Source organism: Python bivittatus, unplaced genomic scaffold (assembly GCF_059951505.1).
Source record: "Python bivittatus isolate LINGU-HERP-01145 unplaced genomic scaffold, Pbiv_v1 ctg000350_np1212, whole genome shotgun sequence".
In the NCBI taxonomy this organism is placed as follows: Eukaryota; Metazoa; Chordata; class Lepidosauria; order Squamata; family Pythonidae; genus Python; species Python bivittatus.
The window spans coordinates 1,325,490-1,349,332 of record NW_028277074.1 but is presented as its reverse complement, the minus strand read 5'-3'; the positions used below and the strand labels follow the sequence as shown (position 1 = coordinate 1,349,332).

The window sequence follows — 23,843 nt, the reverse complement described above, 5'->3', positions numbered from 1 at the left end:
TCACTGCTATTAGGGTTTGCTGATCAAAGTAGTGCTGCAAATGATGTACCAGTCAAAGCTACAAGCTGTTTGCAGGATCTGCAAATCCAGGCATATCCTCAACTCATGGACCTGGTTCTTCAAGTGAAAGTATAGTCCTGTCTAGTGCTATCACTGAAACTATTGTTTCTGGACAGCACAGGTGATCATAGACAGTACTCCTATTGTGCTAGGGTTTAGTCTAAGCTTGTTTTGGCCCATCCATTCCCTCACAACCTCCAGATGCTGAACCAGGACCTCTATAGCATATTAGGCCTGGCCTGAGATGGCAAAGTACAGCTTACTATCATCAGCCTATTTATAGTATTCTATTTATGCTACCTCATCTCAAAAACGGATTTTGTCTCCCAGTGGTTTCATATAGATACTAAATCGTATGAGGAAAGGGTTTAGCCTGCTGGTACCTCACGCTGGACAAACCAGAGGCTCAACCTTTCTTCTCCCCCAGCTGCCAGCTCAGGATTGATGTAGTAGGTTGGTTGAAAGATTTGCAAGTATAATATTACCAACGAAATACTATTTTCTAATGAATCATGCTTGAATGTGTTGAGTCTGGGCCTGATAAAAGGCTACAGCATTCTGTATTGTAGACTGTAGATTTATTCCATAAGTGACGTTACCGGCCCCTATGATAGCAGAAGCTTGGAACAAAATAGTCTTGAAGGCAAATGAACACTGACAGATACTGACTTTTGTGCAAATATCATTCCCTACTGGAAGAATAAAACTAATCACTTTCTTTCTAAAAGATTAGTGAGCTGCAGCAGCAATGTGATTTCTTCAGGAAATTTGCCAATGCCATATTTGGGAAATAAAACTAAGTGAATAATTAGTTCTGCACATTTCTTTTCAGTAAATGATTTTAAGTGGGCTTTCTCTTCATGTACATCATCTTAACACTTTTTTCCTTTTTTGCCCTCTTTTTGCAAATATATTGATGGAAATTTTAGCAATAAATATATGAAATAATTTCAATGTTCACATTTACTAATTGCAATTTATTTTTGTTTTGCTATTTTGTATAACGGTTATTGAGAGTATACTATGATGGAGTCCTCTGCCACTTATTAATTGTCTTACATTTTGAAATGGATCTGATTTAAAACCAGAGTCCATGATTTATTTATGACTACATTGACTGGTATTATCAGAAACTGTTTAGTTGAAAACTCCTATTCATACAAATTAAAAATTTGGGGAATTTTAATATAATATTTGTAAGTGCTAAGTGTTGTCAACTCAATAAAATATATTTCTTTACATTGATTTGATTGTAAGCAAAAAATGAAGGAGGACTGCAGAGAGAGGAGGAAAAGCTCTTTTGCACAAGCATGGCTGCTTATATAATATACTGTATAACCAAAGACACTCCAAGTTTTATTCATTTTAGACCTTCTAAAAGTTAGCACTTATATTTATTATATATGCATACATGCATTATGGGATAAGCATTTGAAAAAGTTAATTACAATTTTATTTGCGTCATTTGACTGGAATTGTATCCAGTCATCATTTTACTAATTATGGAAAGATATAGTGAAAATTTTCCATATCAAATAAATGCAAATCTATATTTTCAAAAGGGCTATATCTTAAAATTCAAAACAAATATTATTGTATCATTGTAAGTCTCAAAGAACTGCATTTATCTTTTAAGGCCTACCTATCCTACTGAGGAACTAGAAGAAGAAACAATAACAGAAGATGATGCTGAATTAACTCTTAATAAAGTAGAAGAAATAATTGCGGTAGGTTTATGTAATTTCTCTTGCCTTATTGCTTGCTGTTAGGAAGGAAAGATATGTATGTTTTCAATAGTTCAGTCTCGTATGTGTCACTCAGAAAAAGACATTATTAAGTCCAGCAAAACTTCGTTTTAAAAGCGGTTAGTGGATTGACATCTAAAGATGATGGAGGAAGCAATATGATTTTCCCTTTTCTTCCATATCCCAAAAGAGCAAACTGGTGAACTACTTCTATAATGTTGCTAAAAAATTATATTGAAATGTCTGAAGTCAACAGGAGTGGGATTGACTATGAAGAGACTTTATTTTTTACTCCCTAGTGTATCATTTTCAATTTTAAATATTTGTAAATGTTCTTATAAGCTTCTGTCTGGGAATGCAATTTAGCACTGGCTTGAATTACAATTCATGTATGTTGACACTGTGAGAAAATGGTTGACGTGCGGATATATTGGTGAACTAAAATAAGTTAAATGCATTTGAGATAACGCATAGAAAACAAATTAGGTCTGTCTTCATAGGCAGCATAGAGATGGAATGGTCAAGTTCTGAAGTAGAAGAATGGACTAGTGCTTTGTGGATTATTTTTTCTTTTTTGTTCTTGCATTTAAAAAAAATGAATAGAAATTAGCTAAGATTTTTTTTTAATTAGCTTGGGTTTTTAAAATCATAACTCAGCATTGAGAAATTCATTTCTTACTACCACTATCCCAGCAAAAATATAGAGTCCACTCTTCTACTTCCGCCTACTTCAAATTTAGCAAGTTCAGTGCAGTTGACTTCAAATCGACCATATTTCTATCTGTCTTTTCACTTAGGGAAGGAAAATAGTGAAACCTTGATTTAGTGGGCTTCGATGCAATGGACCAAATATTTAATGCATGTTTGTGAGTAATGGTCATCCCATCCTCCCAATTAGTCTGTTAAAATGAGAATTTGCTATAGTACCCATATAATTATAGAAAAAAAATCTGGCTTAAATTGCTGCATATCGAAATGCCAAAGCACTATTTTTCTCTTATTTTGCTGACTGAATTATTGTCAGGCACACAGTTGCATAGTCAAAGTGAAATAAAACATGAAATTATGAAATAAAAAAATTCATTAATGTAGCTGGCAACAATTCCTGTCAAAATGGTAGCAGGTTTTCATATGTCACTGTGATAGGATTCCTGACAGTTGTTCCTTTGATTTCTTGGCTCATGTGTAACATTGTCCATATAAATACATTTGATAGAGGAAGCCAATACTGCTCACAAATGGCTTATATAAAAAATAAGGAGCTTAGGGTCCTCCGTAGCTTTTGAATTGCAACCTCTACAATCCTTTGTCACTGTCAATGTGGGCTAGGGCTGATGTGAATTGAAGTAAAAAAAATATCAGGAAGGCATCCGGTTACCTATCCTTGTTTTACGTGAATTGGCCGCAGTGGATATTTTAATGGAACAAAGGGCAACACTGTTGTGAAATGATTACTAAAGAAGTGCTTTTGACAAAAAGTCAAAAGCATATTGCACAGTTTTGGATCGCAATACCATTTGTGATGGCATTCAGAAAATAAATTTTAAATCACAGTGTTGACTGTCCTGCTAAACAATATTTTATATGTTTTTAAGGAAGAAGAGACAGACAATGAAGAAAATTATATTGATCTGAATGTTTTAAAGGCACAAACTTACAAATCAGTAAGTGTTTTCTTCAATTAAGACTGAATGCTAGATATTGAAGTACTGATTTGCAAATAGAATGCACTGCTTTTTGCATGAAGTGGCCCCTTCCTTAAGTAACCCTCTTTACAACTTCCTGTGATTATCTGGAAAGTGTCCCAGCATTCATACAATTTGGAGGGAAGTTTTAGACAATCAAAGGAGCTGTGACATGGAAGAATTAAGGGAAATGCTTGAGTCCATATGTGGCATTCTCTTCGTTCATGGATTTTAAACCCATCTGATATAGTTTTTACAAAACAACAAAAATAATATTAACTATAATAATATCATGCCTTGGCCATGTTAAAAAGTCAGTTCATGTCCAGTTTGAATATAAATTGAATATGAACTCATTGGAAATCTACAATTAGTTATTTATAGGCTTCTCTGATTTGATTTTTTAAAGGCAACAGTAACATAAACATTCTTTTTTAGATTTATTTTCTTGTAAATCAAATTTTTCTATGTGGATTTCTTTGTTGAACTAGCATAGTTTTTTGTGCTTAAATGGTTGGAAAGCAGATTGTAGAATTTTTTTCCCATGCTGCTTATTTGTGTTGTGTACCTTAAAAGCAGTTGTAGTACAATGTTACTGCTTCAAATCTTGTACTGGTATAAGTGATGCATATCACTCTTTGGCCTTTATGCTGCCAAAGGAGGTTTGAAATTGTATAAGGGTTGGTGTTTTCTGTATCATTGCATATTATAATGTGATAATTCACTAGTGTGTTTAATGCCAATATCTTGATAGGACACACTTGAGTCTAAACAGGAAGAGATTTTAGAATCTAAAGTAGATGCAGCTGAGTGGAACCTTGAAGTAGAACGTGTTCTTCCTCAGTTAAAAGTCACAATCAGAACAGATAATAAGGTAAGGAAAAATTTGTTGTTTACTGTGTTGCTTCTAAATCAGCATGTCATCTTTCAGAAACAGTCTACCTATGTGTATGCATATTCCTGTTTAGGCATTATGAAAATAGGTCAGAAAACCTCTATGCTAAAAGGGGGCATCTCATGAAAATGTCTACAAGTACATGTATATTAATGAAGCTTTCCTCCCTACAGACATTTGCACTGTATGCGTGGAAGTCAAGGAGAATTGCTAAAATGCTCATGTAAGGAGAAGGAAGAACTTTTCACCCTCTTCTCCTTATATTATGTCAATTGTTTTTCATAATGTCTGTAAAATCAATAGGCTTTCAAAATTTGTAAAATTCAAAGTTCCACTTCTATTTTCCTCTGCTAAATAAGTTAATTAAATATAAAGGGTAACTATACTTGGCTGATATCAGACCACTTAGTATAAGTATCTACAAAGTGTTTGTTAATTTGGAATAAACATGTTGCAGTTGCTGAACACAAAGACCTTACTTTGCAGTGCAAATGTATGAATAGATTTTTAGAAGTATTAAGAAAACATTTAGGTACCCTAACTTTCAATATCAACTGAAGACATGTAAGTTTTTGTGAGTGGCAAATCTGATTAGAATGATGGCTTCATTTAACTTCATTTTCCTCAGTTTCCCCGAGGAAAAACTTGATTATTCAATCATGTTTAATATTAGCTTGGAATCAAATCATTTTTGCATCCAGTTAGTTTTTAAACTTCTTCACTGTTAACTCCCCAAATTTGCTCATTAGGTTTTGAAAATATCAGAAGTACTCTTAAGCAGCATATCTTGGATATTAATCTAATCAGCCTAGGTCTGGTTCCTGAGCTACAGCTTTTAGCATTTTACACTACTCACTTCTAGGTTGGGCTCTTAGGAGGGTTACAGGTTTCCCATAGCTGCTATGTACAGGTAGTCCTTGCTTAACGACCCTAATTGGGTCTGGAATTTCTGTCACTAAGCAAAGAGGTCATTAGGTGAATCATCATTTGACTGCACTGCTTAGCAATGGCAGTTCTGGTAGTCCCAGTTGCAGTAATTAGGCAAGGACCACACTACCATTAGGCGAGGACCTCACACTTCTCCTGCCTTGCCACGCTCCTCTCCGCTTCAGCTCCCCCGGCTTGCAAAGGGCCAGCGAGTTAAGGCATGTCACAGCAGCAGCAGGAGAAGAAGACAGTGAAGGTCAGCTGGGGGTGGTGGGAACTGGCAGGAGTAGGCGGCGGCAGAGTGCAGGGTGGCCCAAAGGGCAGAGATCGGGGGAGATAGGCAGGTGGGGGGAGTTGAAGCACATGCTGCAATCGTAAATGCGGGTGGGCTACCAAGTGCCCACATTTTGGTCATGGAACCACACAGGCACTGCAACAGCTGTAACTTCGAGGACCAGCCATAACTACTATTTGTTCAGTACCTTCGTAACTTTGAACGATCACTGAATGCATAGTTATTAAGTGAGGATTACCTGTAGTGCTTCTTTGCCTAATGTGTTCTGTTGAACCATGTCTTAACTCTATTATTTTTGATAGTAATGTTCAGGTTATATATATGCCCTTTACCTGTAAATCTGTTTTTTTGTTTGTGCTTCCTTGACTCTTTATTGAGACCCCCTTAATTATTTTCCTTAGTTCTCTCCAATTTCCCTTAGCAAAAGTTATTTTTTATATTATATCCAATTTTTTTACCCATATACCCATAACTTTTCATTTCTATCTCACTATGTTTAAATGTATTGATTCTGTTTATTCTGGTTCTTCTATTTATTTCTAATCAGACTTGTTGGTGATTCAGCTCTTGCTTTTGCTCACCTCACTTACCTCTCTTAGCTCTTGAATTGTACTGTCTCTCTTTTCTGTGGGGTGTTGAAACCATGTACTTAAGCTATTCTCTACATATCAAGTGAATTACTAAATCACATTTGCTGCTTTCTTGCATGTCAAATGTGACCTTATATTTTAGCATGCAACACCAAAGTTTTCATTGCTGCCCATTGTTATCACAATTAATGCAGACAGAAAAAAATAGTGATTGCTGAAACCATCATTCAGTGCGGTCAGTGGATAGCTGCAACTTTGCAGAGTATATTTTATGAAATCAGAATAGTCATTATTTTAGATGGTAAAGATATGACACTTTATTTATTCAGTTTATTCAAGTATTGCAATTCCTTTCTTGCTGCCTTCCTACACCTCCAATTATCATTTTTTAATTCAGAACATTTCTGCTAAATTATGTGGCTTCCCTGTTACTATAATTACACTTGTCATCTTTAAAGTCTGCACCTTCAGTATTCAATTGAAGTGCCTATATATTAAAGATTTTTCCTTGCAAACCTGTACCATTTTATACTGCAGGTTGGCATGGAGGAATGTTGGGATGTGTGAAAATTCTGTATATGGACCATTCAGTGCACAGATTTTGATATTCCATGCCTGAAACAAATAAAAAACGTTGTACTTGGAATAGAATAGGACGGTTTTATTTTGGGTAAGAATTGAAACATGATTCTTTTGGGCAGAAGAGGTTTGGGATTAAGTGTGGACTTGAGCAATTGGTGGAGATAATTTGTTGGGTGGAGAGGAGAGTGGTTGTTGGGTGTACTTGATGGTGCTGAGACTAGGGCTGAAGTGCCTGATGGGACTCAGCTTCCCCTCCCTTGGATAGATGTAGATAGTGAGGACAGGAGGGGATCTCCTGCCTTGGGAATTGGGGGGTTGGATTAGGGGATGTTGCGGACTCGGGGGAGGTGAGGTGGGCCAGAATATCATGGTGGTGATGGGTATGGGAAGATATGGCGGAAGACTGGGAGCAGGCCTCTCTCAGGGAATATGGACCAGTGCCTTATAGTGGTTGCGCATTCCAGCTCCTTGAACTCAACTGCTGTGCCTGGTCAGTAGACCTTCAGAGGCCCTGACTTTTGGCTGCTGCTACTAAATGCCAGATTGATCTGTAATAAGGCCTCTCTCATTTGTTATTTAATCATGTATGAGAGGGCTAACCTGGCATGTATTACCGAGACCTGGCTGGGGCAGGGCAGGGGAATTGGAATTGTGCCCAGCTGGGCTTCAGGTGTGACGAGACCTCAGGGCAGGGATGACGATATGGCGATTGCCACCCAGGAGACTCTTCAGGCTTTTGGGGCACTGTTTCACAGGTTGTCGGATGTGAGACCTTGTTCATTAAGTTGGGCTCTAGGGATAAGTTGGGACTGTTGCTACTATACCAGCCTCCCTGCTGCAAAGCAGCCTCCATGCCTGAGTTGCTTGACTCCATTTATGAGTTGGTGGAGTTCCCCAGACTTATGGTCTTGGGGGACTTCAATCTACCTTCTCTGGGAGTGGGGTTGGAGGCAGCTTAGGAGTGTATGGCTACCATGACAGTCATAGGCCTATCCCAGGTCATCCAGAGCCCAACACACACCTGATGTAGTTTTCTTGCTGGAGGAGTGGCAGTGTGATCTGGTATTGGGGGAACATTCAGTGTATCCCTTGTCATGGTCACATCATGCCCTGATAGCCATGGAAGTCTCCAGTGCCACTATCCATTGCAGGGAGGCAGGACCTATTAAATCTGTCTGCACTCGATGACTGATGAACCCTGATGGGTTTCAGAGGGAGCTGGGGTTTGCTCCTGCTGGTCTGCTACATACTCCACTTGCAGCCTTGGTTGCTGCTTGGAACAAGAAAGCTGCCAAGGCCTTAGATCAGATCACACCTATGCGACCTCTCCTGTCTCATGGATCCCTTCACTCCCCATGATTTAAGGAAGAGTTGAAGGAGATGAAACAGGAGAAGAGTCGTCTAGAGCATCACTGGCACTCAACAGGTATAGTGGTATGTGGGAATGACCTTGGGAGATTGAGCCCAGAGACGCTGCCTAAGAACAGTCAGATAAGAGACAGCATAGCCCGCAGCTGGATAGTGGGTGGAGTAAGAGGCTCAGAAAAGACCCTCCCTAATTTCTTGGGATGTAAAGGAGACAGAAAGAATTGTAGTTTCACACTTGCAAGATTCTATTAATGTAGCCTTACATTAAGTAATATTAGCTCATCTATCATATTTCCTGTTTGGTCTACCTGGTAAGGCTAATATCAATCTTCCAAGTCTCTTATCTGGCCGTTCCCCAGGCAGGGTTTCTGGGCCTAGTCTCCCAAGGTCATTTCCACATACCATTACAACAAGGGACAAACTTGACTGAATACTGGTTAGAGACGCTATTAAGGCCTACTTTGTGGCAATAAGAGCAGTGAAGTGACAATACTTCTCCACCCTCATTGCATCTGGAGATAGTTGTCCAGCAGCTTTGTTTCGGGTGACATGTGCCCTCTTGGATGGAGGAGGCTCAGAGATACCCCTATAAGGCTGTGCAGAAGAGTTCAGCATCTGTCAAAGTCACTCAAATTCATTCTCATTGGACGTCACATTGTTGCAGGACTTGCCCGGGATGGAGTCTTGCACTGTTTCTGTTTGAACCTGTTGGGACTGATGAAGTGGACAGGGTCCTCATGCCTGTGAGCTTGGCCACCTGCTCTTTAGATCCATATTCCTCCTGGCTAACTAAAGCTATCTGGGGTAGTGTCGTGTGTGTGGGTTCTAGCAGTGGTGAACTCTTCCTTGGGTGAGGTGGTTCACTCCCTTTTCAAGAAACCATTGCTGGATCCCACCATGCTGGACAATTTTCATCCAGTACCTAACCTCCCCTTTTGGAGGAAAATGGTTGAGAAAGCAGTAGTGCAGCAGCTTCAGAGGACCCTGAATGAAATGGATTATCTGGACCATTTTCAGTCAGGATTCAGGCTTATCAGTATGGGACAGAAACCGCATTGGTCACATATGTGGAATATGTGGAAATGGGTGGTAGCAGGAATGGAAAGGTTGGGAAGATGCTGGGAAGATAAGGAATGGGTGGGCAAATGGGATTTCCTATGCTGGTACATTAGTAGCAATAGTGGTTTAAAAGTAGTGGATGAAGAATGGAAAGCACTGAGAAGACTGGGTGATGGCTAGGCTGGGAAATATGCTACACTAGAAGCAGGGGAGGAAAAAAAAGGGAAGGGAAGGCATTGGAAAAAGAGGAGAGGTAAACGGGCCCATGGATAGACAATGCAGATAAATAGGGGAGATAAGGTAATGTGCACCAGCCTTTACCTCACTAAATTACTCTGGGGTGCCTCCAGATTTTTATTTCTGCCAAAACCCAGAATGTTCCAGGTTTTTATTCTGAATTGCAGCTGACCTGAAGAGGGTTTGATAGAACTTCCAGAATGTTATGGTTTGTTTCAGATTCAAACCAAACATACTTTCATATTAAAGGTAGTCCTTGCTTAATGACCACAATTGGGACTGGAATTTAGGTCGCTAAGCGATGTGGTTGTTAAATGAATCATCACATGACCAGACCCAATTTTATGACCTTTTTTGCAGTGGTCATTAAGTGAATCACCATGTCATTAAGTGAACCACGTGGTTCCCCATTGATTTTGCTTGCTGGAAGCCAACTGGGAAGGTTGCAAATGCCAGTCACGTGGCCCCAGGACATTGCAATCGTCATGTGAGTTGGTTGCCAAGTGCCTGGATTGCAATCACATGACCTCAGGGGCACTGAAATGGTCATAACTTTGGGCACCAGTTATAAGTCACTTTCTTCAGTGCTGTTGTAACTTCGAACAATTGCTGAATGAACGGTCATTAAGCAAGGATTACCTGTAGAGGACTTTATAATGATTGAATGCTCCTCTATGTGAAACAAAAATTCTGTGAACAGATTATCAGGGAATATTTTAAATACTCTATCAAATGTGAACTTTATATGTATAAAGGTGGTCTTTCCCTTGAAAATGCTTTCAATTCTGATACAACTTACCATATTTTTGCATGTGAGAATTAGTCCCAAGACTGCAGTTTCATCCACATTATTTATTTATTTCCATTTGACATGATGCAGTCTCTAGCATATTGGTTTAGAGGAAACATGGGTTCCTATTTCCCTTAAGCTAAGGAAGTTACTAGCACTTAACTTCTGTTCTATTATACAAATTTACCATAAGGCTAGAATATTATTTTGAGGCCTGTTAGAGAAAGTATGGGATAAAAGTACAATAAATAAAGTTGGTATCTAATTTATAGGCTTATGCAGATCATGACATCTGCAACCGATGTGCCCCTCTGGATCCCTACTACAAAAGGCACAAAACAGTTCAGATCACTTAAAGGCTCAGTTGCTTTATATATTTCCTGAAGAGTTCTGAACATGCATGTGCATTAATACATCCATTAATAGAATAAAGCTATGTATACTTCAAGATGGGGAACCTTACTGAATGATCTCCATAACCTTACAAATGTGTAGGGCAAATGGAACAGTTTTCATCACTGAAAGAGTAATGAATAAATTCTATATCATCCCTCCACCATCTTGAAATCTGCTCTGGAGGTTTAAAAAACTTTTTGAAGCAACTAAGAAGAAAGGGAAGCTGCTTGGAAGAAACAGCGGGGAAAGTCTTCTGTTGCACATGTGGAAATCTTTTATTTTCACTGTCCAACTTGTTCTTCTGGTTAGTGCATGTACATTTGAATATTTTCCATATTTACTCAGTTGAAGCATATCTATATTAACCTTTTCCTAATTCAAAAACTTCTTTCTGAATTTCTTAAATCTTTCCTGCTAATCTTTGTGAAAGCCTTTTATTTCTGGGCATTCAAAATTACAACTATATGTTATGAAAATTATCTTAAATTCTGTAGCACTAAATTTGAACCATAAATTAATGACAGTGCTGTTACTGAACATAGAAATATTCATTATTGTAATTAAGATTTATTTATTTGTTATTTAATGAGGCCGTTTTATCCTGAAAGGGCAGTCTGATGATCCAGCCATAACATGTGCAACTTCCACTCCAATGTTTCCTTTTTAGGAAAGATTTTAGAGAATGTGGCATGTCAGCTACAGAGAATCTTAGATTAAGTAGATTATAGATCTCTTTAGTTAGGATTCATATGTGGACATGATACAGAAACAGCATTGATTGCTGTGGTAGGTGACCTTTGCCAGGACTTGGATGGAGAGAATGCTGTTCTCCTGGTTCCTTTAGAACTGTTACAGGTTTTGATATTATCAACTGTCATGTCTGTATAGATTGTTGACAGAACCTTGGAGCAAGGGACATTATTCTAAATTAGCTTCACATCTTCCTAAGTGGCAGTTCCAGACAGTAGTCATGGGGAGGAACAGTTGAGTCCATGGTTGCTTCAGTGGGTTCTTACAGGGCACAGCATTCTCCCTATACTATTTTCCATCTACATAAAACCATTTGAATAAGTCATCTATGGGCTTGAGGTAAGTTATTATCATTATATTGATAATAGTTAGTTATACATCTCTATTCCAGGTAGGGATGGAGGTCTTAATCTGGTGTCTGGATACCCAAGGATTGAATAGAACAATACAGGCTCAGATTGAATTCGAACAAGGCAAAATGATTGACTGCCCAGAAATATCTTGGTTTCAACATGGTTCTGATCTTTCCCCTAGATGGGGGTTACCCTCTCCCTGAAGGAGCAGGTCCTTGACCAGAGGTATCTACTGGGTTCATGGTTGCTGCTGTAATGGCAAGCAGAAATTGTGACCAGTGGAGCCTTACAGAATGCAGTGGCCAGACTGCAAACAGAGGAGAACTGCTATTGGAACGAAGTACCTATTCTCTAGTTGCTGCAGTGGTTGCCAGTAGCTTTCTGAGCCCAATTTAATCTTTAAAGCCCTACACAGCACAGCTCCTGTTATTTTGGGAACCTTCTCCAAGTAGATTCTGCTACCCTGTGCAATAATCAGTGATGGGAATGCTTATAATCCCAGACTCACAAGAGGTGAAGGGGACATGGACTTGAAGGTAGACCTTTTCTGTGGTGCCCTAAACACTTTGGAAAGTGAAAGGCCTGGTGTTTCACTATTGGTCTTTCACAAGGCAGTTAAAATTATCTTGTTCAGAAGAGCTTTTCATTTTTAGTGAAGATGCCGGGCTGCCATTTTTGTTTGGGATTTTATCATTATGACTTGGATTTGATAATGCAAGCATCTTTGTGCTCTCTGCTTTGTGAGATTTAATTGATTTGGGGGGGGGGGGGTAAAGCACCCAGAACCTTGGGAGAGGGGCAACATATAAATAAATGTAATAAATAAACAAATTGGTAAATGTATTCGGATTCCGATTTGATGTAAGAATTGTCTTCCATTCATTGGCAGTGATAATCACAGTTTATACTGAAGCACAAACATATACTAGGTTTTCATATTATGTTATTCTAAAGGAACCTTTTCAGTCTTTGGATTGAAAATGGCATATTTTGTAAATGCAGTGCAAACGTACTCAGATATTATTAGAACAACATGGAGAAAAGTACAACTTTGTGTATCAAGTTATTTTTATTTTAATTTAGGATTGGCGAATCCACGTGGATCAAATGCATCAGCACCAAGATGGAATTGAATCAGCTTTAAAAGATACCCGTGTAAGTCTGATGTGTAATTTAAAAGTGGTATTCTGAGTGACGTTGTGGTAATTCAGGTACTGCATGCTGTTAATTAGTTGTAGTATGTTGTTACATTATTTCTATCAAGCATTGTCAAGACCAATAGCATCAACTTTCTCCTTGAAACCACTTATAGAGAATAAAAAGTATTTTTTTTTCCAGGCATCTGTTTTCTTTCTGAATTGGGTTATCTCTGCCAACTAGCTATTTTTTATATGATGGCTATTTTAGGAGATTTCTGGAAGTAACTGGGTTTGGGAGCAAGATGTTACAGGAAGGCTTTCCTTTCAAATGAGATTTCTTCAGTGTTTTGAGATCATCAAGTTTTTCTTCTAAGAGATGTTAGCTGATGATCAGTAAATAGTGCCAGTCTCCAGCTTGAAAGTGGTGATCTGTATTAACATTTAAAGCTTTAGGGTTCCTAATAATTGAATTTGATGTTTAATATTAAGCTTTTTGACACATGTGAGGAGCAGATGAACATCACTGTATACTGTTAGCTTTCATTCTGAGATACTGACAATTGCAAGATAATTTTTGCTACAGTATTTCCAAAGGACTTTCCAAAATGCTCTTTGTTTTTGTATTTCCCTAATGCTGCAAATCAGTCTGGTTTTAAAACTTGATACAGTTTTCAAAGACTGTTTGGACATGGAACATGGACTAATGGTCAAATGAAAAAGTGGAAAAAGAAAAATCCCATTGGACATGTTGAAGCTGTTGAAGCTGTTGAAGCTGAAGGTCAACAGAACTTCAGATCCCAGTCAGTTTTCAGTGATAATTAACATGCATGTAAAACTCTTACAGGGCTATCTTGACAAGCTTCATAATGAAATCAGCCGAACTCTGGAAAAGGTTAGCAGTAGAGAAAAGTATATTAACAATCAGCTCGAGCATTTGGTTCAAGAATATCGTTCTGCACAGGCGCTTTTGAGTGAGGTAATATATTTGCTTTTCAAAGTATTTTAACAATATTGTGTTACTGCTATTGCTAACTGAATGTTACGGTTTTTAAATTATAACTCAAATCATAAAAATATAGCAAACATTCATATTTAGGGTTGTTCCTCTGAAAGGGAATATTTTCATAGAAATTCTGTGCCTGATAAAAATATTTCTTGATACTTTCTACCTCTCCCTTCCCCCAAACAGGCCAAAGAGAAATATCAGCAAGGAAGTGGTGGTGTGACAGAGAGGACAAGAATTCTGTCTGAGGTACAGCTTTTTTATCCTTGATTTCTATTGTCAGATATCAAGTGAGTGCATATGTTTTTTCTCTCATATTTAGATATACTGAAAATAATGGAGTAATTGTGGAGAAAGGGATTTGTTATTTGCAAAAGTCTGGTAAAGATTGATAGTCATGGGGGACTGCACTTTCCAACCACTGGAAGATTGGTTTTCAGTACAGCTTCTGAGTTCATGAACTCCATGGCAACCATGGGTCTGTTCCAAGTAATCTCAGCTTCGCAACATGTGAGTGGGTTCCTGCTGTATAATCATTTGAGCAGATGAGGGGTGATCTGGAGATGGAGGATAGTGACATCTGTCCTTTGCAGTATTGAGATTGCTTCCTTGTTGAAGTGGGTCTCATAGTCATCCTGGACTTCTACATGGGCAGAGTTGGTCAACCCTAGGCACTGGATGGTTTCCAAAGAGTTGTTAGGAGTTTTCCTGGCAATTTGGCAGGTAGTTCTGTCTCATACTTAGTCAACCTTTGAAATATGAAGACCACCAAAGTATTTGATAAAATTGCTCCTGTAAGGCTTCTGCTCAGTCACTGATCCCATATGTTTACTGAGGAACTGAGGGAAATGAAGCAATTGAGAAGATGCCCAAAGTGATGGTAGCACAAAACCTGAAGTGTATGCAACCAAGCACTAACAAGAGCTCGGCCTCAAGCCTCCATGGTGGTAATAAGAATGGCAAAACATCAGTTCTTCATTGTTACTGCATCCGAAGATTCCTGCCTGGCATCCATGTTCAAGTTATTTGGCTCCTTTTAGGGAAGGATGGGTGGGAGAAGACACGTCTAGATTTACTGGATGATTTTGAGCATTCCTTGGCAGCTAAATTTGTTCATATAAGTTCTGAGTTGTATGTCGCTTGGTCAGAATCCACTGTGATGAATGAAATGGGATCATGTGGTATCTAGTATTCATTTGAGCTTATCAAGCCCAAAGAAGTGATTAAGATCTGGTGTAGTATGAGTTCTGCTACTTGTCACTTTGTTCCATGTTCTGCCTGACTCCTTAAGGCAGTTGGGGAAGGATGAGCAGCTGGATCAGGAAAACTGTCTGTGCTTCTCTAGGAGAGAGGATTACGCATTTTAAAAAAAGTTGAACTTCTTGAAGAAGACCTCCCTTAATCCAGCTGTTTTTGACAACTTTCTCCTAGTCTCAAAGCTTTTCTTTTGGGGGGAAGATTGTTGCTAAAGTAGTGGTACTCAGCTACAGATGATCTGCCAGTCAGGATTCAGACTCAGTCATGGGATGGAAACAGCATTGATCACCCTGGTGAGTGACCTTCTTCTATACCTTGATGGGGAAGTCTCTCTTGGTCCTATTAGGCCTTTTGGTTGATTTGATATCATTGCCCTTTGTATCTTGCTGGACTGTCTATAAGGGCTGGGAGTCAGTAGTTCTGCTCCTGAGTGGGCAATTCCAGTCTGTAATCATGAGATGCATGCTTGCTCCAGTATGGGGTACCACAGGATTCGATGATCTCCCCGGTGTTATTTAACTTCTGTATGAAGCCACTGGGAGAGATCATCTGGTAGTTTGGATGAGGTGCCATCAGTATGTAGTGTCACTCAGCTGTATATCACTCAGTTGTATATTACCGCCCCAGACTGGATGGGGATCGCTTGAACAAATATCTGGAGGTTGTCAGGATCTAGATCTGTTCAATCAAAGTTCAGTAAAGAACCATGAAGACCTGCTCTTCACCCAGGTGCTGAACCAGGATGTGAGTTGAGCCAGCACATGTGAAATTGGTGTGAGGTTATTATGGTGTCTTGATTAGAGTGCAATGGTTTTTAATTGTGTGAGGATACAAAATTGTATCTTTTATCATATTTGTATTGGATTGATTTTCATTAGCTGCCCAAGTTTACATTATATAAGATGGGCAGCCATATAAATCTTATAAATTAAAAAAAATTCACTATATTAAAATAGCGGTACTAGGCCACTACTTCTATCTATAGTATATGATGTTTTAGCATGTTTTTGTGACAGAATTAAGTGTTTAACTTATGGATGCCTGTTTGAAAATAAGCAATGAATTTATCCCGAAGTATTCATGAAAGCCTGGTGTGTTATAAGTTGTATAATTTGAAATCTAGAGTACTCTGAGTGGACACTTGAGAATTCCACTTCTGTCAGTTCTCTCCCTGGAGCCAGTTCACTGAACTCAATTAAATGATTTACTGTACTCTGCTCCTGTTAAATGGTTCAGGATGAATGAGTTACTGCCTTTCCTTTTCAAGGAACTTAAATTTTATAACATCATTAATATTAAATAAATGAGTGTATAACTTCACATGACTAAAAGGACCAGGCAGGGTCTCTTAGTCTGATGAGTGTTTCATCAGCATCAAATCAAACTGTATAATAGAACTTTTCTCATTCATCCACTTTGCATTCTTGATTATTCTTCTGAATAATTGAACATCTGAATGAAGAATTGAACAAAATGCACATGTGCCTTGGCTATATGTCAATAGACAGAAGAAGGAAATACTGGGTATTAAACCTTGCTTTAACAGAGCTATTGTAAGTATGACCTATTAAAACAAGATCTCTAGCGTCATAGGAACCATCCTGTGAAAAAGCCCCTGAACATGATATTATGTATTATCATAATGGATAAATGAGATTGAAAAGTTTTGCATCTGAAATTCAGAGGCACAGTGCTGTTTTAACTATGATACCACTTCTCTGACTCATCCGTAAATTTCCAGCTTAAAGTCATCTTTTCTTTCCAATGATGCTGTCCCTTTCAATTATGCTAAACTTAACAAAATATATTAGTTATGGTTCGGGTATTTCCTCCATTTTAGCTATCATCTTAGTTTTTAGTATGTAGTGGGTCTTTCGTATGCCAGAGTTGGTGCATAACCTTCCTAAGCTTGTTGGATTTCTTTGGGCCGCAGCAGTTTGCAGTATTAGAAGAGTTTTTTTAAAAAAAAAAAAAAAGCCTGAAGCACTTCATAATCTGTGTATTCCTCAGCAAGGGTCAGTTGTCTGAATGTGACTTGGCTACCCTCTTCCATTTTTACTTGATTTTAAATTAGGTTTACTTTATTAAGCATTGAGGCAGAATGGCATAAAAGAATCCAGTGCTGCTGCAGCCAGCCTGTTCTCCATCTGTTTGACTTGGCTGGCTGCCACAACAATACTGCTCTTTCCACCCACAGCCTCTTGCCGTCTGGAATACCTTGCTTTGAGGTGGTTGTGGTAGCTAAGTAATCCTTATTTGTCACCCACTTGAACTGGCCACTGCATTTTGCCAAATGGCAGATCTGCTCTGGGGAATCTACTTTACTGAAAATAATGGGAAAGCAAAACTACTGACCATATGTATGTATACATAATGTAACTTGAGTATCTCTAGCCCTCCTACAAACAGAAATTCTTAACTCCACTTATACTGCATCTAAAAGATAACAAAACAGACAAGCATTACTAAGGAACGATAATGTTGTTTTTCTCTTAGACTGCAGATATTCTAGCTGCTACTGTGCTTCTGACATTCCAGACTGTGCCAGGTTGTAGAGGCTGCTGCAAGAGCAACAGCCAGATGTTAGTCTCTCAAAGAACAAGATTTCCTTTCTCAAGCTGCTGTTGTTGATATATTTCACAGTTTTGGCTTCTGGTGGATTTCCCATCTCTTGTGTTCGAACACTCATACTGTTTCTATTTGAGCTAAACCATTACTTTTTTAAAGCTGTAGATGTCTGCTTCACATATTAGGCAAAGCCATAAACCATGGTTTACTGTCCTCAGTAGTTGAGTTCATACAGCACCTAGAGTTCTGGATACCTGTTGTGAAATACTGGAACCAGTGTGCATGATTCAGACATGTTTCTTGAGGTACATGCTCCATGCCCAATCTATTTTTTTTTTAAGAATTAATTTAAAAAATGAAATTGGAAATAAGCATGCTGCAAAGCAAAGTCTAGCCTCAGTCATCATCTTAATTTTTAAAAAATGTGTCTGGGTATCACATCAGCTCTACAGAAAGTCTTAAAAAATGATACATGGCTAATGTTTTGACTGAAAGTGTGGCCATCTGCCTAGTAAAACAATAGAAGATAAACAGGTGATAGAGAGACTCTTGGAAGACTAGAGAAGATGGTGAGAAGCTATCTTACTTTTTAAATTTCTTATAAATAAACATTTTGTAATGGGTCATGCCCTTATTGTAGCCATTTTGTGAGAGTGCCAATCTCGTGCTCTCAAAATGTAAATATGATTCAGAAAGGCTGGATATGGTTTACAGAATGCATCCCAAACAAACCACATTATGTCTTAGTGTGATATGTGAACCCAGAGCATTTTTTGATCTTTGGGTAATAAACAATTTTAGAGAAGTATGATACTAGCTAGGTTTTGGTTTTCGGAACAGCCCTTGGTTCTTAAGTAAGTGAAGCTTTTTTACCTGATCTGCTGCTTGTCTCCCTTTTGGTTCTTGAGAATACATAAAAGAACAAAGAAGAAAGAAAGAAAGAGAAAGAAAGAAAGTAAAGCAAATTTATTTATTTATTTATTAAACAAATTTATACAGCTGCCCATCTCGTGAGAAGTGAGGGCGGTATACAATAATCAGAAAACAATGCATATATAAAAATAAGCATTTAAAAATATTTAAAAAGTCAACATTAAAAGTAGAGATTAATTAAGCCTAAAATATATACAAACCCCATACAGAGAGAGAGAGAGAGAACATCCACCTCAATAGTGGAGCACTGAACCCTGTAGTACCCCCATAGTAGGGGACAAGGGTGTGACCTCTCCTTCCCGATCATCACCAACTGGAGTCAACCCTGAAGAAAGGAGGCAAACTAGCACAACACCATGCCGCCCACCCCCAATCCTCTGAGGTTGGGTACCATGAAGGATACCATGGTCAATGGTATCAAAAGCCACTGAGAGGTCAAATAGGGAAAGGATGGATGCACATCCCCCATCCCATCCCCACCAGAGATCATCCAAAAGCACAACCAATGCCATTTCCATCCCATACCCAGGTCTGAATCCTGACTGAAAAGGATCCAGATAATCCGTTTATCTGGTCCTCTGAAGCTATTGTGCAACCACCTTCTCTACTACTTTCCCCAAGAAGGGGAGGTTAGATACTGGACAAAAGTTGTCCACTATAGCAGGGTCTAGCTATGGCTTCTTGAGAAGGGGGTGAACCAAGGCCTCTTTAAGAGGTAAAGGAACAACCCCCTCACTCAGAGAAGAATTAACCACTGCTAGAGCCTACTCACATGACACCCCCGGGCTGCTTTCACAAACCAGGAGGGGCGTGGATCTAAAGAGTACATGGCTGAGCTCATAGTCCTAAGGACCCTGTCCACTTCCTCAGGTCCAACAGGTTCAAACCATTCCCAGATAACCATCCAGGCATCTCCTCTGGACCTGCATCCAACTGCAAGTGAATGTGAGCAATTTTGTCCAATGGATGCTGAGCAAACTCCTCCACATGCCCCTGCAAAAGGTTCTCTGGGGGCCCTTTACCCAAGAGGGCTCACAATACTCGAAACAGGGCTGCAGGGTGGCAATCTGCAGATGCAATAAGGGCAGAGAAGTCCTGCCGCTTCTCTGCCCTTACCACCACAAGGTAAGCCTTTAGCAGCTCTAACTCAAGTTTGGTCGAGTTCGTCCTTGGTTAAGTGCCAGCAATGCTGTATATGTGTCTTTTCTGGTTCATCTCCCTCAATTCCTCTGTAAACCACAGGGAGTGACGGGATCCCTGAGAGGGGAGAGGTTGCATGGATGGAATCCAATCCAGTGCCTCAACCATCCCCTTATTCCAAGCGGCAACCAAGGCTTTGGATGGACCATGCAGCAGACCAACAGGAACAACCCCCAGCTCCTTTTGACCCATCTGAGTCCATCAGTCACCAGGGCCAGACCAGTCTTATAGGTCCAGCCTCCCTGCAGTGGATAGTGGCACTAGAGAATGGCATGGAAATCAGGGCATGATCTGACCATGACAAGGGACACACCAAAAGCTCCTCCAAGTTCACATCACATAGCCACTGTTCCAACAGGAACACCAAATTCAGAGTGTGTCCACTATCCTGGATTGGGCTCTGGATTACCTGGGATAGGCTTGTGGCTGTCATGGTGGCCATGAATTCCCAAGCCACCTCAGACCCCATTCCTAAGGAAGGTAGATTGAAGTCCCCCATGACCATAGGTCTGGGGAACTCCACTGCCAACCCAAAAATGGAGTCAAGGAGTTCAGGCAGGGAGGTTGCTAGGCAGCAGGGAGGTTGGTACAACAGCAACAATCCCAACTGATCCCTGGAGCCCAGCTTAATGAACAGGGTCTCACATCCAGTGACCTAAGGGGCAGCACCCCTGAAGGCCATAAGGGATTCCCAGATGACAATTGCCACACCCCCACCTCTGCCCCCAGAGGCTCAGCTGATGCCACACTCAAAAACCAGCTGGGCGTATTTCTGAAAGGGCAGCCCCGCCCCCCTTTTGGACTCAGCCAGGTTTCAGTGATACATGCCAGATCATCCCTCTCATCAGTGATTAGATCATGAATGAGGTAGGCTTTATTGCAGACCGACCTGGCATTTAGTAGCAGCAGCTGGAAGCCAGGGCCTCTCAAAGTCTGCTGATGGGGCATTGAAGCTGAGTTCAAGGAGCTGGAACGTAGAACCATTGTAAGACAAGGGTTCTGCGTTTCTTGAGGGCAGCTTGCACCCTGTCACACACCATATCTGCCCATGCCTGCCTCCATCCCCCAATGGTAGCCTCAAGCCCAGAACCAAGTCCCCCAAGACCTGGGGGCCCATTCTCAAAAACGTTTCAAAAGAGTAGGAAAGGTATTTTTATTTGTATTTATTTGAGAATATATAATGCCACACAACTCATAATTTATTATTCTAAGTAGCATACATCAATAAAAATAAAAATCAGAATTTAAAAAACGTTATATTGGTTATATAACACACACATAGCTAAGACTGAGCACAACAAGCACTTGTTCTCAGAGCAGAAAGGGCTCAGTTACCACCCTGGCCCAATGCCTGAAATAAAAACCAGGTCCTCATGCTCTGTGAAAAACTAATGGAGTTGGGGCCACCCAAATCTTAGTGGGCAGCTAGTTCCAGAGTATGGGCACAGCAAGAGAGAAGGCATATCTCATAGGTCCCATTAGGTGACATTGCCACAGAGAGGAGATCTGTAGCATGCCCACACTGTATGACATAGAGGGACAGGCAGAAATAAACAGAGATAAGTGGTTCCTTAAATAGCCCAGCTCTGTGCCATATAAGGCTTATTATGGATTTATTTATTTTATAAAATTCAGAGGCTGCCCATCCCCAGATGATTCTGGGAGGCTTACGTTTCAAAAGTCAAGAACAATAAAAACAAAAGAGAAAGATAATGAACATCTGGAAGGAAATAACACAACACCCCAGAAAAAACCTGCAAGGCCATAGCAGCTACCCAAGCCTAGGCTTGGGAGCAAAGCCAAGTTTCAAAGACTTACAAAATATCAGGGTAAAAGCCATACAGATTTCTGGGGGGATGCTTGTCAGCCCCACTAGGTAGACACAGTGAGGAAATCAACTCCATAGGAAGGCTAAAACTGCTTTTTTTTTTTTTTATTGGCTATAATAAAATCTTGCAAGTCTGATTGTGCTTTACCTCCTCCTCGTCCTTATACTCCTGTTAATTAGGGAAATGTCTGCCTCAACCACTTCCAAATGTTATCTTGTTCTGGACTTTAAAAATGCTTCAACCCCTTCTGCCTAGGCAATGGAATCTGCATATCTCCATCAAGGCCATCTTCCTTACTCTCTACACCGCTGTTCCAGAGGCAGCACCTTGAATTGCACCCAGAAGTCTACCAGGAGCCAGTGCAGCTTACGAAGTAGTGGTATTACAGAGGCATATTTGAAGGGTCCATTAATACCTATGCTGCTGCATTTTGGATCATTTGCAGCTTCTGGATGGTCTCCAAGGGCAGCCCCATATACAACATATTGCAGAAGTCTATTTGGAAGATGACCAAAGCACGAGTGGTCATAGGCAGGGTCCCATGATTCTGAAATAAGTACAATTGGAGCACAAGATGAAGTTGTACAAAGGCACTCCTGGCCATGTCTCCCATCTGCTCCTCAGGCAACAGTTATGAATCAAGGAGGACCCCTCAAATTGCACACAGGTCTGAGTGGGGAAGTACAGCCCCACTCAGAACCAAAATGGAAAATCTCCAAATCTGGATCCTTTGGGGCCTAAAACTCACAGCTGCTCAGTCTTGCTAGAGTTAAGTTGAAGGCTATTCTTCATCATCCAGACCCCCACAGCCTCCAGACACATTTTAAATCAAAAACTCTTTTTTATTCTTTTGAACCCAATAGAATATTGGAAAGAAATCATGACTCAGGACTCTGTCTTTCCATCTCTCTCTACCTGTCTGTCCATCAGCAAGATACAGCAACTCTCCAAATAACTGGAGGTTGAATAGAAAGAAAAATCCAGACAAAAAATTATCCAGTGTATTCCTGTTGGAGAGGTAGTTGGGCAGCAGCTCAGAATGCTTCAGCTCCTCTATTCAGGGCCCCTTCCTCCTGGCCATAAATGAATTTACGAGCATGTATAATTTGCCCCATTCCTTCAGGTGTACATATACATTCTGTGGCTACTCTTGCTAAAGAGGTTAGAAAGAATTCCACAAACCATACTTTCCCTAATTTGTTTTAGAATAAGTGTATTTTCATAGTACAACTTTCAACACCGTTTTCTTGTGTTTGCGTTTGTGTGTGTATGGGGACTGTACTATAGTAAATTGAGCCTTTTCCGTTATTTCCAGTGAGCTTCATATTTCACCAGGGAACAAGGAGGGGGAGGTTCTGCTCTGTTTTATACTCTAGCTTTCCTGTTTGCTCAATGAAGAATTTAAGTTGAGTTTGTGGGAGCTGAGATGTTTTTGAATTGTGATATCACAATATTTTTCATTATTAATTAGAAATATTTTTATATTAGGTTGGTGCTCTCACAGAGCAAAAAGGAGTCAATTTAACCACAACAACAGTTTGATAGTGTAAAAAAAAAAAAAAGATTTTTCTGTGTAGAAGTGAAGGAGGTATCTTTAATTTCAAAGTGAAAGTATTATAACCTGTTCATTTTTTTTCCTAAGATTACTGAAGAATTAGAGAAAGTAAAACAAGAAATGGAAGAAAAGGGAAGCAGTATGACTGATGGAGGTAAGGGCATTCTGAAGTCTTTGCTTGAGATTCTTTCCCAAATGTAGGCTGGGTTCTCACGCTATGTTAAGTCACAGTTTCAGTTAACATAGTGTGTTGTGCCTGGGCATTGAGCTGTAAGACATGGTTTATATATCATAATGACTGGGTTCACATAATGCAAGAGGTAAAACCCAGCTAGTCATAATATCATTAGCATAATGCGTGACTGTCAAAATTTCCATTTTCTGAATTGCTTTGTAATTATCTAGCCTTAGATCAATAGCAAAAGCCTTAATGCAGAACAAAAGATAGCCAGAAAAGCTAAATTATGTATGGATTTTATGTTGGGGAATTTAACTCAGTGTCATATTTCAATACTTTTAACTTCATGAAAATGTAAGGTCTTTTTTGAATTGAACTTTACTCTTGGTGACTTCATGGACATACCCGTGTTATTTCCTTGGCAACATACAGGTAGTCCTCAAGTTACA

The 23,843-nt window shown here is 39.6% G+C and overlaps 1 protein-coding gene across 4 annotated transcripts in view; it reads left to right on the top strand.

Moving 5' to 3' along the window:
• Positions 1-23,843, top strand: part of IFT57 (intraflagellar transport 57) — a 51,994-nt gene that overhangs the window by 10,847 nt on the left and 17,304 nt on the right. For all 4 annotated transcript variants that reach the window (XR_015796739.1, XM_088144494.1, XM_025167321.2 and 1 more), the window contains exons 4-10: positions 1,697-1,787; positions 3,401-3,469; positions 4,245-4,364; positions 12,816-12,887; positions 13,716-13,847; positions 14,061-14,123; positions 23,304-23,370. Coding sequence is in view for 3 of the 4 variants with exons in the window: in XM_088144494.1 (XP_088000620.1) it covers positions 1,697-1,787; positions 3,401-3,469; positions 4,245-4,364; positions 12,816-12,887; positions 13,716-13,847; positions 14,061-14,123; positions 23,304-23,370 (614 nt within the window). In the remaining variant the exon portion in view is untranslated. The remainder of the gene's footprint in view (positions 1-1,696; positions 1,788-3,400; positions 3,470-4,244; positions 4,365-12,815; positions 12,888-13,715; positions 13,848-14,060; positions 14,124-23,303; positions 23,371-23,843) is intronic.